This window comes from Chiroxiphia lanceolata, chromosome 3 (genome assembly GCF_009829145.1).
Source record: "Chiroxiphia lanceolata isolate bChiLan1 chromosome 3, bChiLan1.pri, whole genome shotgun sequence".
Taxonomy (NCBI): Eukaryota; Metazoa; Chordata; class Aves; order Passeriformes; family Pipridae; genus Chiroxiphia; species Chiroxiphia lanceolata.
In genome coordinates, this window is record NC_045639.1 from 11,215,177 (window position 1) to 11,235,836 (window position 20,660).

Sequence of the window (20,660 nt, forward strand, 5' to 3'; positions counted from 1 at the left end):
ACACATGTGAGCTTTGGGACACCAAGGGGGCCGCTGAGGGGACGTATGTGAACTGTGAGGACACTGAGGGGATGTGCATGAACAACGGGCATACTGAAGTGGGACACGAGGGGGGCACGTGTGAGGTGCGGGACGCGGAGGGGGCATTGAGAGGACGCGTGTGGCCCTTGAGGGCACGGAGGGCTCTCACGCCACCCGTGTGTGGGCCGAGGGCCCGCGAGTCGGGCGCTGGGCTGACGTGCCGCCCCTCCGGCCGACGATGGCGCTGTGGGGACCCGGCCCCAGCGGGCGGCAGCGGGGCGGGCCGGGGGTCACCGCCGTTCCTCCCCCGGGCGGGGCCGCCGCCGCCGCCGGCCCGGCCCTCGGCAGGCGGGGCCCGCCCGCTCAGTCAGAGCCTGCGAGCGCCGCGCGGTAGCGGGACACGAGGAGTCTCCGCGCCGCGAGCATGGAGGAGGCGGCGGCGGCGGCGGCGGCGGGCGAGGACAAGGCGGGCTACGGCCCGAACGGCCACGCCGAGGGCCCGGCGGCCGAGGGGCGGCGGGGCGGCGGGGCCTGGCTGGGGGGCTGCCGCGGGTTCCTGCGGCGCAACGCGCTGGTGCTGCTGACGGTGTCGGGGGTGGTGGCCGGCGTGGCGCTGGGGGCCGCCGTGCGCGGCGCGGCGCTGAGCCCCGCGCAGGTCGCCTACCTGGCCTTCCCCGGGGAGCTGCTGCTGCGGATGCTGCGCATGGTGATCCTGCCGCTCGTGGTCTGCAGCCTGGTGTCGGGCGCCGCCAGCCTGGACACCCGCTCGCTCGGCCGCCTGGGTGGCATCGCTATCGCCTATTTCCTGGGCACCACGCTGCTCGCCTCCGGCCTCGCCGTGGCCCTCGGCTTCATCGTCCGTCCCGGCGCCGGAGCCTCCGCGCTCAACACGCCCGGGCTGGGGCTGCCGGGCGCGCTGCCCACCAGCAAGGAGACCGTGGACTCCTTCCTCGACCTCGTCAGGTGAGGCCGCCCCGCGCCTTCCTCCTTCCCCCGCCCTCCCGCCGCCGGAGGATGATGACAGACCCGGCGATGTTGCACGCTGCAGCCGGCAGCCCGAGACCCCCCCTCCCCCCTCCTTCTTCTCATCCTCCTTCTCCTTCTCATCCTCCTTCTCCTTCTCATCCTCCTTCTCCTTCTCATCCTCCTTCTCCTTCTCATCCTCCTTCTCCTTCTCATCCTCCTTCTCCTTCTCATCCTCCTTCTCCTTCTCATCCTCCTTCTCCTTCTCATCCTCCTTCTCCTTCTCATCCTCCTTCTCATCCTCCTTCTCCTTCTCATCCTCCTTCTCCTTCTCATCCTCCTTCTCCTTCTCATCCTCCTTCTCCTTCTCATCCTCCTTCTCCTTCTCATCCTCCTTCTCCTTCTCATCCTCCTTCTCCTTCTCATCCTCCTCATCTTCTCATCCTCTTTCATCTTCTCCCTTCATCTTCTCATCTTCCTTCATCTTCTCATCCTTTTGCATCTTCTCTTCTTCCTGCATCTTCTCCTCATCCTCCTCATTCTTCTCCTCATTCTTATTATTCTTCTTCTTTTCATCCTCCTCCTCCTCTTTCTTACCATCCTCCTCCTTATCATCCTCCTCATCCTTATCCTGCCTTCTCCAGAAGCACCCCTCTCTCTCCCCAGGTACCCGCAGCCCGGCCAGGTGTAGGGCTGCACGGTGCTCTCCCCACTTTGTTTTTAATTTTGCCTGGGTGGCTGCAAGGATGAGTCGAGGCTTGCTCAGAGCTCTGGGTGCCTGGGCCCGTTCTTGGTTCTGCCTGGAGGGAGAGCAGCTCCTGGGTGCTTACCGTGGGGCAGGGATGGGATGGCTTTGCCTGGCACCTTCCTCTGCCCCGCTACCTGTTGTTGCCTGTCTCCTGCAGGCAAGGCAGGGCTGGGCAGCTCTCCCCATCCCTCACACACATCTCTTTCTTTTATTCCCCAACACTTTACTCAGTCTCCTCACCCAAATGCTTGCCTGCTTTTTATAGTGCCCTCCTATAGATGTGAGCATGGAAATGCAACACTGTATTTCCGTCGAGGACATAACTGCAACAGAGTCTGGCGTGAGGACACCCTGTAAGTTCCTGGGCTGCCCATCCCACCTCTGCACCTTGCAAAGGCAAGACTCATGTTCCCCAAGTCTACCTGGAAGCAAGGCTTCCACTTCTAACCAGATCATAGTATTTTTGTTTATCCTTATTCCTCCTTGCAAAGTTGCAAGCTTCACCTTTTTTTTTTTTTTCCCCTCAAACGCCGTTGAGATCTGTCTGGCTTTTTAAATAAGAGTGGAGTGTAGCACTCACACAAATGAGGCAAACATCCAGCTGGTGTTTTGAGTATGGGACTTCCAACTGCATTTCCTCACACTTTGCACCAGGGTGCAAACAGAGGTGGGGGGTGACCTGCATCACAGCTAAGTGGCTAGAAAGTTGTGCTTACTGGATATCTTGCTAATTAAAACACTGAATGGGGGATTTTCATTTGAATTATTTGCTTTCTTTTATGAATTCAGTTTTTCAGCTGAGACATTTTTTTGCTGTGTCTGGGTAAGTGGGTGTGGCAACAAAGATAAAAAGAATTTCTAAAAAAAAAAATACCCCAAACCCAGAACTGTATTTACAAATTCAGGTTAATGTCCTTTTCTTCCCCAGAGAGAAGTATGGTCCCTTTGGACTGAAAGTAAGTCTGATTTGTTCCACTGGCAGCCCTGTACTTAGTGTCCTCAGCTCACCTCTCTTAAGAACCAACCATTAAGGATCTCTCTTCAGGACCAGCAATTCCTGACAGCATGTTAAGAAGGAGTAACAGGATAGAGGGAGTAGATGGTCTGTCTGTGAAGGTGACATGGAGTTCAATGGAAGCGTAGGTAGGTAAAGGAAAATTGCCCAAAATGGAGTCAGCACACTGTGGAGAGTTGGGAAGACGACTGTAGTGGTGGCTGCCCCAGGTGCATCCTGGTGTGGCTGCTGTGGCTGGTGTTTCATTCCTGTGTCACCGTACAGCACGGAGCAGGATGTAGTTGGGAAACAAGGCAGAGATGCTCCAGCAAGCTTCAGGCTGCAGGTAATATCTGTGAAGCTGGGAGCAGGCAACTGTTTCTCGCTCTGGTCTGTAAATGCAGGTGGAGAGTTCCTCTTCAAAGAGGTTATGACGGTGATGGGATTGAGTCCCTAATTCCAAAGCAGTGCTCATGATGCTGTGACCTGGGTAAAGCATGTGGGTTGCAGAAAAATTTCCTTCTGAGAAGTGAGGCCTTCCCCAAGTACAGTGGGCTGTGAGTTCAGCTTTCTCTTGAAGCCCCAGGGAAGGGCTATTGCAGCTGCTCTGTTGGGCAGTCTAGTTGTCACAGCAATGACAGTGAAATCCAGTCCAGAAAAGATGCTTTTGGACGCAGGCGTCACTAAAACTTCCAGTCTTAGCACAAATCCCTGACAGACCTAGGGATGGAGTGAGTATATGATTTTCAGGAAATAAGATCTCTCTCCCTCTGCCATTTAATATTATTTTTAACTGTTCTTGAAAATGTGGGTGCTCTTGTTTGAGCACTGAACTCAGTCCCTGTTGTGATGGAAGTTACTAGAGTAACCTTACCTTCAGACAACAAGGCCTTGAGTCTATAGGACCTGAAAGACTGAAATCATTCCTTTTGCTGTGGGTGTCTTTCAACATCCTGCTCTTTGCTTCTCCCTTTCTCTCATTTGGTCATGAAACTTTCTATTAGACACAAGAAAACTTTGTTTTCAGTTGTGTCACAAGATTGGCCGTGTCCTTCATGGCTTTGCTGCTGCTTGGTATCAGAGAAAAGGTAAAAATGGATAAACTGAGTCCCCCTACAACACTGAAAGCAGCTGTAAAACATGGCCTGAGGAGGAAATAGCCAAGAGAAAATCACAGTTGTTAGTCACTATTTGCCGTGGCTTCTGCAGGGACAACACAGGGTTGTCCTTTTCTGGCATGCAGATCCTTTCTGCCTTTGGGAAGTCTGTTAGGTAATGACCAAAGGTGTTGATTTATGTTGTTGCAGCCATGTCTGGAGGCCAGCTTAATTCTTGGTCATGGTTTTCCTTTTCCAAGTCTAAAGCTTCCCCACAAACACACATCTAGGCATGGAGACCCAGCCTCTGGAAAAGAGATTTACTGTGGGCTTTGGTAGCAAATGAATGGTGACTCACGGGTGACCCGAAAGGCTGTCTCTGTTTTATTTTGTCCATTGACCGTAACCTCCAGGTCTGATTTGTCTGGCTGGAGCTGCTGGAGTACCCTCCCGGTTTCCCTTCTGGCAAGTGCTGGAAGCAAGCCTTGAGCATGCCTAGTCAGGGCTTGTGCATGCTGTCCTCTGCCCCAGGACATGGGGTGGGGACAGCAGAGCTGCCATAAGGTGCCTTTGTGCCCCACAGCGGGGATGCTGATGGCTCATCTCATCTCGGGTCTGTCATGTGGGCAGCTCTTTGGAGCCAAGGCATGGCCAAAGGCAGTGATCATGGGAGGGATCCAGCAAGAGTTCAGAGGTGCATCCATGAGGCTGATGGCTTAAAAAAAAAACCCACCCAAAAAGTGGGGTGTTCTCTGAACTCAACGGGGGACCTTGGAATTCCTTAACTCTGTCCAATGTCAGTGAAGAAAGGGGGGCTTCTCCAGAGGACCCACTGTGGGCTCTTACCTTAAGCCAGGCTCCAGTGCACTCTTACTCCATGTGGTCTTAGCTGAAGGTGGACCTTGTGAGCATCTCCAGAGCATCTGACATGGAGAGCTGCTCACTTGTACCAAATAGTTGAGCACTGAGTGCCAGCAGAAGATGAGGAGTGAAGGGAAATTTTAGAATTTCTGTTTTTGTCCCTTGCTCGTTGGTTTGATGGAGAAGATAAAGCAACAGAGAATAAAGAGCACTTGTGAGCTTGACTGTGAAGTGGGTAGCAGTGGAGGAAGAGGCTGGGCCCATGATGGGCTCATGGGCTTGCACCCACCTGAGTAGATGATGTTGCAGAGAACCAGCTTGGCTCTGATCCTGCTGGGCACCTAACCAGGGAGGAGGGGAGAGTGTGGTGACAAGGATGGGACTCCTGCCACCTGCTAACAGCCTATAGCTTCTTGTAAAGCAGTTGAAACAGTAAGATGAAGTGTTTTGCAAGAATCTGCTGATTTGCTAACACTTCTGATGGGCAATTATTACAGCTGCATGTTTCAATAAGGTCAGAGTTTTGTTTTAGCTCCGATTTATGTTGGCTGATTGAACAGAATTGAACAGTTTCAAAGGAACCTATTGATCGTGTCAAAATTTCCATCAGTGGATGATCCTGACATTTCATTTCAGTGAGGTCAATGTTTTGCTGTAAGTTTATACAAAAGACTTTAAGTAGAAGATCTCAGGCATCAAAAAAAAGGAGCATTTCAACAAAGTATTTTACAATATTTTTTTTCAAGTGGAAAAAAAGGTCTGGAACAGGCTTTCTTTGCCCAATTTTGGGATGAAAACATGTTTTGAAGCTGTGGAATTGGCTTTGGGAAGGGAATTCTGCTTTTAAACCAGCCCTAGCTGTAACAGTCCGGGAAGGGAAGGAGGAAGTAGCATCATCCGTTTTTTTATAGGAAGGGTGCACAAAGGGCCACACGTCTGCCCCAAGCAGTAAGGTCAGGGTTTCTCAGGTTGCCAGGCAAATCTGCAAAAGCTGTTTAAATTTTACTGCTCCTCACTGCCCTGTCTGTCTCTGTGCCAGATGTTACCAGCTGTGCTGCCAAAGGCAGTACCCACAGCGCTGTCAGTGAGCCCGTGCCTTGGCTCTGAGCCCCTTTGGAGCGGTAGGGAAGGCAGACATGAGCACAGGGACTAGCATCTGTTGTGTTTTGCTGTCTGGACTACAGAGCAGCTGGCCAGAGTAGACCATAGGATCCAGAGCACTCGTGCAGTGACCCTCTCCTGGGCACCAGTTGCTCCAGTAGCACTCGTTTCTTACAGCCTTGATGTTCCCAATGAGTCACCCAAAAGCAGCAACCATTAAGGCTGTCTCTGAAGTCCCAGTGTGGAAAGAGAGTAAAAACATGACTGTTAGAAGTCCCACCTTTGTAGTCATAAATAGAATAGAAATTGGCCAGGGAACAGCTACAGTTACACGAAGAGATGGGCTGACCACTGGTTTTCAAAGCCGATGGCTAGTTCTTAACTCTGGGGCACCCCCAAAAAGAAAGGAAGTAAATGTTACTGTCCCCCTTGGCTTGTGTCATTTTCCATATGGAATCTCCCTTGAAGTACAGGGATTGCTGACTGATTTTTGTAGGAAGAACTCAGTGTTTTCATTCATGTGCCTGCACTGTCTAGTGGGTTTTTTTTGGTAAACCTCTGAACATTTCTGCTCCTTTCTTTAGTTCTTTATATGGGTTGTTGCCTTTTACTACTGACTCTCCCCCCTTTAGTTTTATTTTTGAAGTAACAAAGATGCAGACTGGAACAGTAAGGCAAAAAAGTATCAAGTATTTGCTATAAGTAAACACATTTTCATGTTTCTCTGTGTTGAAACAAATGCACACACTGAGAAATATGTGTATGTCCAGAGCGTGTATTGAGCACCCATGTACATATCAAAAAGCAGATGAGAAAAAATGCTCTGTGATAATGAATGGAAATCTTGGCACAGAAAGAAAAATAAAGGTAGTGTAGGAATTCAAACTGGGCTTCATCATTTTGCCACAGATGGCAATAAAGTTGCTGTGAGTGGACTTGTACCATTGAAAACATTTCATTGGAAAAACCCCCAGAACTGGAGATAGTGCAACACAGAATATTTTTTTTCTAGGCACCCTCACAAAAGTATGTTTTCCAACAGCAAGGTTTTTGGCATCAGAAGTGGAACCTTTTTGCAAGAAGCTATGCAAGAGGAATGCATAGCATTTTAGGGTTTCATTCTACTTGTCTGGATATCCCTTCATGCTTTTGCTGCCAGAGTAAAGTTGTTTGCAGAGCTCTAGCAAAAGCATCGTTTAGAAACAGTTATTAATAATAATCCCTTACACATACAATGAAGGATTTCCTGTGGAATCCTTATCCTGCTGGTGGAAATATTCAGGCCTGTAAAGAAGAGAGCAGTTTGACCATAATGGCAAAATAGAGAATGGGGGAGCTACAGCCCCTCTTTGCTCCATTAATAGCTCCAAGTTCCCTTAATTGTCTGGGATTTCCAGCAGCAAGCGTTGCAGCTAAACAAAGATTTCTATTGCAACAAAAGTACAGTGGGACCTTCCTGCTAAATTTGATTAGGGAAGTAATGGTCCCTTTTGGTAGGAGCAGCTTTTCACTGGAAGGAAGATGCACTTATCCAGCTGTGCATAGGGAGATGGTGTGATGAGCACACTATTCAAGCAGAAAATATTCATGCACTGTAACACCCACCCTTGCTGCTGCTGCTTTCTCGTTCCTATTTTAAGAGGATCTGAGAAGGCTGGTTTCTCACACTGTGTGTTGTGCAGGTACCTGGAGGTTTCCTGGCTCAGCCCAGCTGCTGCTGCAGCCCCAGGACACAGCTGTCACCCTCGACAGCTGTTTGATGGATTTCTGATACAGGGCTTTTTTGGGGCTGTCTGTGCAACTTGAACAGAGAGAGACTTTCCTGCCTGGTGCTTGGTGAGGGGAGTAAAGTCTCTCTGTAGAACCACCTATTTCACTTTGATGCCAGAGAGGAGGTTGGGTCTGTGAGTGTGTGGACCGAGGTCCTGGCAGCAGTGGAGCACCTGGGAATGCACGAAGAACCTCTGTCTGCCTGCCGTGATGTCATGGGTCCCCTGTCTCATTCTGGCCACATGCAGCAGGTTTTGTCTTTGTGCATCATGGGGCCAAGGCTGTCTGATCCTACACTGCTGTGCCGGGCTCCTTATCACCCAGACTCAGGGTTCACTCAGCGTCACGTTCGTGCGATAATCCACATCTGCTTCAAAAAGGCAACCGTGTTCTCTGGCACAGGATATGAAAACAGCAGAAATGGAGCCATTAGAAACAGTCAGCAGCCCAGTGATACAACCTGCTGTGAAGTGGGTAGCAGGTGGCAGAAGAGGCTGGCTCTTGTGTGGTGGGCTCAGGGGCTTGGCACCTGCCTGAGTAGGTGACGTTGCAGAGAGCCAGCTTGGCTCTGATCCTGCTGGGCACCAAACCAGGGAGGAGGAGAGAAGTGGTGACGAGAATGTGACTCCAGCCACCTCCTAACACAGCTCACCTATAGCTTTCCCTGTTTCCCTAAACTCCACGTTCACTTTTGCTGTGGGCTTTCGAAGCAAAAAAACCTTCTCAACATTTGGTCCTAACAGAAAAACCAACTGGCAGACACCCACATTTAATTTGCATGCCCAATTACCCAGCTCATCAGCTTTCCTGTTTGTTGGTTCACCCTCACAGGAGGGGTGTTCACACTTCCCCATGTGACTCCTCTGCTTGGGGACGCGCTGAATGCTGGCTCACAGGGACAGGGCTGTCTGAGTTTCTGTGGTGGGTGAACTTTGCCTTTCTGTACGTGATGAGCAAACCCTGCAGGCACAATTACATGATGGGCCCAGGCAGGTCACTAGCCAGCTTTTGGCTCTCCCCAGAGCACACAGCATCTTGCCCCCTTTTTTTTTTCTTTTGGCATTGCTGTGGTGTTCTTGCACAAATCCATCCAAAGGTAAGAACCTGTGATCTGACCCACCTGTAATTAAAGTTGAATTTAATTCACATGCTGACTGAGCTTAGGTGAGCAATGAGTGTAGTATTTGCAGACCTCATGCCTCCAAGGTAAGCCATTTATTTGTTGATTGCTTTTTATGACCCAACACGTTTTGTTCTTAAACTTCAGGATTTGAAACAGAGAGGAGCAAAACATTATTTTATGTGGTTTGAGTATTTTGCAGTCAGGTGTAGTTAGAAGTTGAGTTGAACAGAACATACAACTTCTTCTGAGCTGCTTGATTAAGATCCAGGTTTTTTACTTGGTGAATTGTTGGAAATGCTCTTCTTTGCCCTCAGAGTCAAGTCCTGCGACTGGTGCTGGAATGATAAATAAAAGTGTGCTCTAGGTTCTTATTTGAGTAGCTTTAGCAGTATTCACACTTGAAGCAAGAACCTGCCCCTTGCCTTGCTGTAACAGGATTGCTGACATCACTCAAGTATGTGCTTTAAGTATATCCTTGGAGATAAGTTAGTGTTTAATTAGTGAGGCCCATGCTTGGCATACCCATGCAAATTGTGGAGGGCTTGGTTTCTTGGCCACGTTTAAACATTGGAGAACCATGTTGCTTAGGCTTTAGGATTGCTTCCTTTGGCTTTGTTTTCATCAGGATGGAAAAGCTGATTTAAAGAAAAAAAAAAATTGATTTCTGGTTCGTTTTCAGTCTTTTTTCATCTCTTTGCTTCTTCAAAGTCCAGTCAGTTCTTTTTAAAAAAGAGTAATCATCCTGCTGTGAAAAGCTGAAAAGAAATACCCTTATTTTCCCAACAGCATGGGCCCATTTGTGTATGTGATATTTTATTCCTGATAACAGCAAGTTTGCTTTTTGTTTCCTCAAGGTTTTTATCCACCAGAGAGTTCCAGCTGTGCAAGCACTGATGCACATTAGCTGTTCCATTGATCTTATTTGACCAATTCTTAAGCGTCTTTGCAGAATTAGAGCTCGCTCTCCTGCTTTCAGACAGACAGCTGTACTGTCAACTTTTGAGGAGAAAAAGTTGCTGTTTCTTTCATCCTCAGTGGAATGTAGACTCCAGCAGGCAAATTATTCTTAGAGCAGTTTGGCTTTTGCAGCTGTCTCCTAATACACTTGTAGTGCAACAGAGAGGGAGGCTGAGGTAGTTCACAGCAGCCATGTGTTTGATGAAGTTCCATGTACTTTACAATTGCTGTCAAGGCTGTGGGAAAACTCCCTGTGTGGCAGGAGAGTGGAGCTATGCAACCAAAAAGACCAAAGTCCTTATCTAGGCCATATTTTAATCTCCCTCTTGCTTTCAAAGGTTTGACTCTGCTGCTCTGTTTCTTGCTGTGGTTCGGATTTGCACGTTCCATGTCGGTCATGGAATGACCACAGCTGAACTGTCGTGTTTGCCAGGGTAACTACAGCAAAAACTCGGGGACCATTAGCAGGGCACAGCCTGGAGACACATGCAGTGTCCTTGGAGCAGAGCAAGGAGCAAAGGATGGGGAGCAGCTTCCCAAATGATTTTTATCAGAGTTAACTGTCTCTGAGTAAGGTCTTCTCTTTCCTTACCATAAGAATTCTTGTGCCTCCTTGATGCCTTCTGCTGTCAGTATTTTCAGTTCATACCCATCACCTTACCTGCCCTCACCTGGGGTTCTACCATGACCCCAGAGATCAGATTTTATTCCGATTTTCCTTTCTGACACAGGAAAAAAAAGAAGCTGTCATTTGGCTAGGGGAACACGTGCTCTTCGCCCAGCATAAGGGGAGAAAGGAATTAACACCAACTATAAAATATAACAAGAAGCAACATTTTCCCTGCTTGGCCCAGTTCACCATTTTCCTTTCCTTGCTGCTTCCTAGATGCAGAAATACACTGGATGCCCAGTAGAGGTGCATGTGTCTGCCCTAACCTGCTGCTAGATTTGCATTTCTGTGTGAAGATGTTGCAGCTTTCCATAGGAGTTGCCCCTACTTTCCATCTGTGTTGTCCAAGGCCTTGCAGAGAAGTCTGGCCCATGATATTGCTCTGCTCTGCCTCAGTGTTCAGGGAAGCTGACCTTGTTGTGTTGAAGGGTTAAGCCATTCTCTTAAGTGGATTTTGCTGATGGGATTGTCCTTCATGTTGATGCTGTGAGCACAGTGTAATCACATGAGTAATGTTAAAAGTCTGCCTGACACTGGAGGCCCTAAGCTGTTGCTGCAGCTGGCGTGGCCGAGCCAGTTTCTGTAGCCACTGGCTGATGGGTGTGTATAACCAGCATTGTGTCTAATTGCCTCTGGTGGCCCTACCCAAATGGTGAGGTTGGCAGACAAGCAGGGACCTTTTTATGTGAGCCAGAGAAGATGGCACTGACACCTCTAGAGACATAGGAAGATATCTGTTCCATGCTGCCAGAGTAACTTCTCTACTACGCACCTCACTAGTGCCCATATGCTTGCCTGTGCAAAAGGAATTCTGTTTCTGAGAGCAAAACACCTTGGTGCATTCATTTTAGAATTTCTACAAGAAATACTTACTTTTCTTGTTTGTCTTTTACAGAAACCTGTTTCCTGCAAATCTTGTTGCTGCAGCTTTCCGAACGGTAAGATCTATATGGACTTTGGACATGAGCTATGGTGCACAGGCAGAGAAAGTTACTGCTCTTTTTTTGCAAGAGGGCTAAAAATATGGCGTAGAAAATACCAAAAGTTAATTTACTTATATAACTGGAATTTTTAAAAGCACATGATGTAATCAGACTTAGAACTTCCGTGACAAATAGTTTGATTTTGAAAAATATTTGTCAAACAAAAGCATATTCAAAGCCTATCTTTTGTACCTTCACCAGAAATATACTTTAAACTTTAAACTTTGGGTGTTTTGTTGGGCAGCAGTGGCAACTCTGCTTTGTGCCAGGCTGGTTACCACTTTGCAAGAGCTAGCTGGCAAACCCTTGGGTACATAGTTTAGAGCTGAGCTCGGAACTGACAAGGCTAAAGGCTTTTAGGCTCCCATGTGTGTAAGCATTACCTGTTACCTGATGCTTTTATTCAGTATTTTCCATTTTATTTCTTGCTGGATTAATTACTCAGCCTGGCTTCTCTTCCAACAGAGACTGTGTGTGGTAGGATGATAACTGGCACCAGAACACAGTGTGGTTTAAACTGACGGACAGGAGCTGTAGGGCTCCTAAAAGATTTTGATTTAGTTCTCATTGCTAATTTTAGATGTCAGAATAGATAGTGTTGAAAATGTTGCTATGGGGCAGAGTGATTCTTCATGATACAGGAGTGGAATAATAGCTTTTGCCTTCGTGGTGTTCTGTTGGTTTGCTTTCATATCAAAACATTTTGATATGAAGGTTCCATTTTGAGTGAATATATAATACAGTACAAGTCAGTATTCCATGAATAAAAGCAGAAGCAGTACAAAAATAACACCAAGAAAAGGATATTCTGTGATGCCTCGAGTGTTCTGTGTGTTCAGGGATGAAATAAAGCAGTCCTCTTTTCCTCTATGCTGCTGTTGTCATAGGGAATTGGCTTTTCTTTCCCTCATTTTATAATTAAAGAAAACAAGCCCAAAGAAGTGGCCTACTTTGGAGGTGTCTAGCTTATTTATCAAAGTAAACTGTTGCCCTAGATTTTAGATATTTTACTGACAATTTTAATGCCTGTCTCACTATTTTTTGGGTTTGTTTGGTTATGTTTTTTTTCTTACTTGCAGTATGCGACAGATTATAAGATGCTGCTCAGAAACACTACCTCTGGAAATGTTACGTTGGAGAAGGTAAGGTCACTTCTTAGGTTTTTAAACAAGCTCTTGTCAGCTGTAATATTTGACTACTCCAAAGTCTTTAATCCTTTCCAGCAGTCATTGGAAAGAAACAAGTACTTTTCTTTGCCTGGAACTGAGACACACAAGGCAGATCAGTTACCCACAGCCACACAAAAAATCTATGATGGGGGAGGAGAGTTGAGCTCAACTGGTCTGACCCACAACACATTATTTTTTAGGCCATGCTTTCTTGGACCTGATCTCACTTGATCCAAATTTTGATTAGTCACTGCCTCATATTTTTAAATAACTTTTAGTAGACTTGGAATTAAATAGCAATCGAGCTGGCCGAGTATGTCCCTTAAACCTTTATCTTCATTAGGAGTTTGGAGAGAATGGGCTTTTTTCCACTACCCAAAGCTCTTTAAAAAAAAAAGAAAAGAATTTGGTTGAGAATTTTTTTTTAGTTGCCATGCTGCTGAAGTTTTGTTTGAAGCTGTAACACGTGGGCTGAAGGTGTAAAAATTACAGGCAGAACATTACAAATAGGCTGTTATTGGAATGGTGTCAAAAAAGAAACTAATTTGTAGGTGTAGATGAGGTAGAGTGTTATATTCTATGTGTGGCTTGTAGGACTTCAGAGATGCACTGTATCCCATTGAGTGGCATCTCTCTTGCATCGTGGGTCTATCAAACATATTTATTATTGGCCAGAGACAACATGTTGCAGGTCCAGCAATAATTACAGGCAGCATGCTGTGAAACAGAGCCAGTGCCCCAGCCTGCAAGGTGTCGCCTTGCTCCAAATGAAGTATCTCATATGCTTTCATTGGATTTTGGGGAGACAGGTCTGAGAAATTACCTTCAAGGTTATTTTCTCTTCCTCAGGCTCATTCTGACTATCTGAGCTCAGTATCAGATGTTGGGTTGCCATATTTTTAATATGATTTGAATGCCCCTAGGGCAAGAGACTTTTAATGTTTGCATTTGTCATGGCAGGGCTCAGCTGGGGCTCGCCCATTAGTTTGTAAAATCATCAAGGAAAAAGCGGTTGATGATCACCCGGAGGGACTCTGGAGCATATCCCCGGGTGCAGGAAGTACTGGCTTCGTTACTTTCTCCTCCCCACGCGTGGTGTGTGAGCAGGTGATGCAGAACAGAGTGTTTACGAGCTCTGCTTTCAGCTGATGGGCTGAACTTTCACCAGCCCTGGAGGCAGGGTGACAGGTGACTTGGCTGACGCATGAACTGAGCAGGGGAAGAGTTATCCCGGACACCACAGGGCGAGCGTTTTCAGTGGGCGAGAAGGCAGCTCCATGTGCCCGGGCTCTGCCCGAGCCCGTTGGGTTGCATTAGCCCAGATCCACACTCGGCCCATCTGACACGGATGCACAGCAACGACTGCGGAATCCCAAAGGAGCACGTTCTCCTTTCGTGCCATCGTGTCCTTGGGCAGCTGCCCCTGCAGCTTCATGCTGCTAAAAAGCAAGTTCAGTATGAAAGGCTGTAGCAATGTGCACTTAGCTTTGTGTGTTTGTTATAGAGTTTTTCTACATTTAAGCAGAAGCAAATGAAAGGGGAATGAGACTCTTCTATTGATCTTCAGTGTCAAGTTTGATAGGGGCTCCTTAGCAACCAAGCATGGATTAAGGCTAAACATATCCACTGAACATAGTCTTGGCTGTCAAGTATTTTTTAATGTTTGTTTGGAGCCATCACTCTTCCTTAAGAGAGAGGAATGCATCTCTTGGCAGTTTAAATTTCGAGATTATTTTTCATTTCTCTTCTTTCTTTTTCCTGTTATCAGTCTCCTCTTTGATGTAATATCAGGAAAAATATTCTGAATTTGTCACTGGTGCCTGTTTTTGCCAGCAGTTATGATGTAAAGGTTATTTCTGCTATTGCTTTTCCAAAACCTTTCTTCAGTTGTTGGAGCAAAACCAGACCTGATCTTCTTTAATTCCAGAAGACGCCCTACTGTCTCTAGGGATGAATGGACCAAATAAAAAGAAAGCATCATCTCAGTTTTGTTAGCTCAGTTTCAGTATTGATCTGACCATAGTATTTGTGGATAGATGAGGATTAAGTTTGGAAAGGAAGAGTATGATTTTTGGAAATCATAGTGATAGAAGTTTGGTTCCAGGGAAGCAAAATGATATTCCTATCTGGTTTTTTTTCTTTCATCAGCAGAATGTTTGATTGAAGAGAAGAAATGTTTTCCTTCAACTTTCTGTATGCACAGTGTAGACCAAAAGTTTCCATTGATTATATTTCTTTCCCCCCGCTGGTTAATAGGCCTTGTCTTCTCTTGCTGATGAAATGAATAGTGGATATGTAGATGTTTGCTCAGCCACGTTCTTTTTGTTGTTTCACATGCTCACCTCGTGTTTACCCAGCTTTTATGGCTACATCCTCTATGCTGCTTTGGCAGCAAGGCTTCCTGGGGCATGGACTATCTCAGTTCCCCATCTGTAGCACAGAGAGGCTTGGGGGAACTCAGTTCCTCTTCTGGCAGCAGTAAAAATACACAAACCAGTGGTTGCTCTTCTTCCTCACATCACATAGCTGCATTTTCTTTTCAGCCATCTACTACTGGGGCAGTTCAATGTCAGCAGTTGTTTCCTTGATAAGCATTTTGTTTCAAGAGCTAAAAAACAATAAGATCTTCAGAGAGATTCAGGGACCAGAAGAGCTCCATGAATCTTCCTACCAGAACGCAGAATTTCAGTCAAACAATAACGTGTCCCATAGTTTGTCCAGGAACAAAGTCCTCATTAAAGCTGTTTTTGTTTGGTGTTCACAATGCTGCTTGGTTTGGCAGCCCCTTTGGGGTGATGCACTTTTCTGTTGGAGTACAAAAAGGCTGTTCAGCATCTGCCAGTATTAGAGGCTGGGATTGAGAGGATCTACTGCTGAAGATTTACTGCTGGATTTGTTCCATATTGTGTGGCAGGGAGGTGAAATTCCCTGAATGCTGCAGATCGTCCCCTTGATTTGCAGGCAGAAATTCCTTGCAATAAGTTACTGCTCCATGCAAGTGATGCATCTTCTGCCTACAACTGCAGTGATGGGAGATGATGATGAATGTTGTGTGTTTAAAAAAAATTGGCTCAAGAGAGAGAAACAGAGAGCAAGACCTGAAAGTGGAAAAGTTTCTGAGAAACCCAAATGGTAGTGGATTCCTGGGCTTCAGGCTCACACCACTGCATTTCATGAGATGAGAAGCAAATCCCTGGTAGAAGGAGTTTAAAGGGTGGAGATTCTTTGCAAGACATCAGTATTATGTAGTATAGTTAAATTCCTCCCCATAACATCCAGATCTCTTTCAGTAGCTTGAAACACTGAATTTCTGTACCATAGCAAAGTCTTATATCAATTTTTTTTTTTCAGAATGAGAACCAAACCAAAAGAATATTCAATGTTTTTAGGATAGTTTTATTTGTGGAAAAAGTTTGTGGCCATTATGGTAAAATTCCATTCCAAGCTGAATTTTTCATATTAGCCTTGTATCAAATGAACCCAGTAGAAGATGTTATATTATAAAATAACATCCCATGTACACAGGCAGTTTATCCACTTAATAAGAGGGTGTCATTTTTTTTGTTTTTTTCTAACCACTGAAGAGTTTAGGGCTTTCAGATACCCAAAACAGAATATAGCCAAAACTATCCAGACAGAAAAGTGTTACTGTGTGTGGAGGAAAGGGCACCTTTCTTCAGACATCCCTGGAGATGCACTGTGCCTCATGCTTTGTATCTGGCCATGTTTTCAGTTTTTTCAATTGGAAATCAAATAAATAATGGCAGCTTAGCCTGGAGGAAGCAACTACCATAAAAAATTGCAGATCCCATATCTAAGTATTTTGTATTAGCAAATAAAAATGTCAGCACCTTCACTGTTTGTAAACACTTTTGTTAAGAGCAGTTTAGCCTTCCTGCTTTTGTGTATAATTTATGTTTTACCCCCTTCCCTGCAGTGCTTTGTTTCCACCTGCCATTGAGAGACAGTCCAGTTCAGTGGTATACTTACAGCAGAAACATCATCTCAAGCAGGCTGATTTTATCAGATTTACAAGAACAGTATCCCAAAATCTGTAGTCAATATTCATTTCAAGCTTTTAGCTCAGAATATATTTTTCTTTCCTAGTGTTGAGCTAGTGTCCACTTAAACCAGCCAAAAGGCCAAAACTTGTACACAAACCTCATCTGTTATAGAAGTTCTTCCAAATAAAACAACAGTTTGACATGTTGAGCCTGTACTGCCAAGTTGGGGAAGGAAAAAAAACAGTTTGTCAAAACAATTATGTTTTTATGTAGCCACAAGAGCACTCATTCAGTTCATATGATACTACATTGCCAAACAGGCTCCAGCTCTCTTTCAGAAACAAACCATGAAGGACTAGCAGAGCAGAGTAGTTTTTGTCAATAGGTGGATCCTGCTTTTATCCTCTTACCATGCAGTGACATGATTTCTGAGAGGGGGAACAGGTATCTCTTCTGTTCTCTCTGTATCTCCCATAGCTGACATGGACAGGTTAATGAGTAGGTTGTCAAAGTATGTTGCCTTTCTCTGCCCTTCTCCCCTTTTCTTCTCCATAAAGTTGGTTGTTTTCTCGTGGGTTTCATTGTTGCACTAAAGTCCTGAGTAAACTGGGGGTTTTCCTGCTCAGGTCACTGACAACACACATATCATGTTGAAGGGCACGAGAGGGGGTAGTAGCAGGCACTTTCCTTCTCCAGGGAATCCATGCCAGCTCATGGCTAGAGAGTTTTGTATCTGAACTGCATCCAGATTGTTTGATCAAACAGAATAGGTTCTTCTTTCCAAAATAGGTTCTGCTTGTTGACTTCAGATCAATTGGGCAGCAACAAAACGAGGTGACCGTTTTGTTACGTTCTGTGCTGATCTCACATCTAACAAGCCTTCTCTTTTTTTTCTCTGCAGATCCCTGTCGGTACTGAGATTGAAGGGATGAACATCCTGGGACTGGTGCTGTTTGCTCTGGTTTTGGGAGTGGCCCTGAAAAAGCTTGGCCAGGAGGGGGAAGATCTGATTCGCTTCTTTAATTCATTCAATGAGGCGACCATGGTCCTGGTTTCCTGGATTATGTGGTAAGTGTGTGACTGCAGATGCATCTTTCAGTACCATATTATGTTCTGGAAACTTACCATTTATCTGTCTATCTGGCTTTTTTCTACCAGATCCCTCATCACAGCAAAAGTGAATGTCTTGGTATCACTTATGGGGTCTTTTCTTCTTGCTCATGCCCTGTAATTAGACAATCACTCATAGCTTAAGGTATCAGTCAGAAAAACTTTAGACATTTGTTTATAATGCCTCTGCAGGACTCTTTTTTGATTAATTAGTAGAATTAATTAGCTTTCTGTTTCCTGAAGTTGATTGTTTACTTTTTCTCTGGCCTATTAATGAGCAAGTCCATTATTTCACATAACTTCCCTGGAGTCTAGACATGTTTATGGGCTGAATGTTGCTCTGACCCATCTCACAAAGCTTTTGGCACCAAAAAAGGTCTGTATATTAGGAACTGGACCTCACTGAACTTTCTCCTTAGGCAAGAAACCAGTGTTGAAGGAGACAGGCACCTCTAGAGAGTGGTTCAGGCCCCCTAAGCCAGGGTAGGAGCAGCCTCCTGACAGGGCTTTCTGTCAGATAGATAAATCTTGGCCTCAGAGCAGTGTCATAGCTGTCCTTGTGCAGCTGGATGGATCTAGGCCTCTCCTGTGAAACCAGCAGTGATAATACCTCACATGCAAAGTTAAACATATTCATAAGGATAGCAAATATATTAACAGTGGGACATTTCTCACTCCCTTTCCAAAGCTGTTGAGAAAGCTATAAACGTACCTTAGCAGAGGTATTTTCTTTCCCCTTCATTCTGCATTCGTTGTTCCTACTGTTTTCCTCTCTCTAAGAAGTAGAAAGGTTTTAACAAAACACCTGATTTTACACAGGCAGATCTCTGTGTTAGTTGCTGTCATAAGGGATTGAAAAATTCAGTCTCCAAGCAGCTTAAGTTTTTGGCTCTCGAGTGTAATTCCTTGGACACTGAATACTGATAAGAGGCAGTTCTTGTATTCAGCTCATTACAGTGCCAGCACTTCAAGCCAATCAGTTGTGGATTATGGGGACCACTGCTGACTCTTAACACTGCAGTTCACTGTAGCCCTTACTTGTTCTCTTTACTTCCTTAAGGCTCTTTAGTTGTCCTGGTATTTATTCAGAATCTGTCAAGCTGCATGTCCTTCCCAAAAGGATACCTTGGAATGGGTGAAATCATACTATCAAGAGAAAAAGCAGCTTGAGCTTGTACCTAGTCCTATTCAGCAGGACCGTTTAGCAGCACTTTGGTCTCAACTTTCAGTTCCTTCCTTTCCAGCCTCCTTCTTGCAGGGGAGGAATCCAATCTCAGCTCTGAATCCAGTATTCATGTTTGCGGAGCTTGTGCAGGACCAGGCTCAGCTGGATCTGGCTAATCAGGGTGCTCAGAAACACAGTTCAAAGGCAGTAGGTGGCACAATGGCAGAGGCTAAGTGGGGAATGTTCAGCAGGCCCCCCTAGAGATTTGGCCAAGGGAGAGGATGCTCACATGGATCTGGGACATACAGAGGTACTCTCTGCATGGAACAGAGGAGCTGCAGAACCACTGAGGGAGAGGCAGGCTGGGAAGAAGTGGGTGATCTGGCAACCTTAAGGCTTGCCCATCTTTCCAAACCTTTGCATGCTTAACCAAACCTTCTGAAGTTTGTCCTTACTCAACAAATCAGCTTCTCTGAACATGGGCATTGGATTCTTCATTCCTGAGATGTACAGGCAAATCTTTTGTAGTCACATGTGTGCATGGGGCAGGGTTTTGGGCAGCTGGGTGATCTTGTAGTATTTCTAAATCTTAGAAGCAGAAAAGGATGAAGTGTGGACAGCATCAGCAGAGGTACTCAGCCACAAACATCCCAGTAGAACTTGGGGAGGAACTGACCCTGGGCCTGAAGTGATTCACGCAGTTCATTTAGAGCTGTTGTGCTCTTGGTGAAAAGGCAGTTCTGTCTTTCCAGGGCTGTTCCCAGCTGCACTACTGGGACCAGAGGTGTGGCTGTGGCCTGCAGGTGTCCCTTCCCCTGGAGTAGCTCCAAGTGCTCTTGACGAAGGAAACCTTAAACAAAATGCTGACGTGGCATGTTTCTGGATAGGAGGCATGGATATGTGTGTGTGCCTGGCTGTTGGCTTCAAGGAAGCTCTTCAAGCTTAATCATTTAACTTAGTCCTTTGTAGGCAAATAGCAGAGCTAATTGCTATCTTTGGCACGTGCATCAGCAGCCTTTAGCTGAGCTCTCTGGTATGTGCATAGCTTTTTCTTTCCTACACTGAGTATCTTGGCATCCAGTATGTCTGTGATTTTAATGACCTAACCTCATACTTGTGCTAGGAGTTTCTGCATGTGTAAGACCCAACTCTTCCACCCCTTTCTCTGCTCCAGTGACATGATACCGCTCCTTTTTCTTTCTTTCCATCTGCCATCCCTTCAGCTCTAGGTCTTTGCCTGCCTTCCACCCTAAAACTCCACACTGGTGTCTTGTCCTGGTAGCTTCTGCCAGCATTTCTGCTTCCTGCTCAGCTTCCCTTTGGCACTCTCCTCCTACCTGTGTCTTTGAGGGCATAAGTGAACAGAGCTTTTTCAATTTAACTGCTTGCCGTCCACCAAGCAAAAGTGTTAAAGAAGCCTTCCCAATTTGCTTACCCTGAGTGCGTGGTGGATAAGGAACTACCCCTCAGTAGGAGCAGCAAGTTCTTTACAAGAACATTATCTCCAGGATGAAAAAGGGCATATTTTCCAAGGCTTTTTGTTTGTACTTAATGACAGGCAATATTTCCTTTACACAGGTATGTACCTATTGGCATTATGTTCCTCGTTGGGAGCAAGATTGTGGAAATGGAAGATATTGTGCTTCTGGTGACCAGTCTGGGAAAATACATCTTCGCCTCTATTCTGGGCCACTTCATCCATGGAGGAATCATCCTGCCACTTATTTATTTTGCAGCCACACGTCAAAATCCGTATCGTTTTCTCTTAGGACTTATCACACCATTTGCCACTGCTTTTGCCACTTGCTCCAGGTGGGTTTATGTGCTTCTTTTGGGATTATAGCCTGGTTATATATGACACCATAACCTGATAATATCCAGTTTTAGTTTTAGGTGTGAATATTATTCCTGAGATTGCAAAAAA

The 20,660-nt window shown here is 45.9% G+C and overlaps 1 protein-coding gene across 1 annotated transcript in view; it reads left to right on the forward strand.

Annotated features, from left to right (window-relative positions):
* The first annotated feature begins 428 nt into the window (after positions 1 to 428).
* Positions 429 to 20,660, forward strand: part of SLC1A4 (solute carrier family 1 member 4) — a 35,166-nt gene continuing 14,934 nt past the window's right edge. Inside the window, exons 1-5 of the mRNA XM_032682875.1 lie at positions 429 to 984; positions 11,201 to 11,243; positions 12,368 to 12,430; positions 17,363 to 17,529; positions 20,315 to 20,548. Of these exons, the coding sequence (XP_032538766.1) occupies positions 446 to 984; positions 11,201 to 11,243; positions 12,368 to 12,430; positions 17,363 to 17,529; positions 20,315 to 20,548 (1,046 nt within the window). The 5' untranslated portion in view covers positions 429 to 445. The remainder of the gene's footprint in view (positions 985 to 11,200; positions 11,244 to 12,367; positions 12,431 to 17,362; positions 17,530 to 20,314; positions 20,549 to 20,660) is intronic.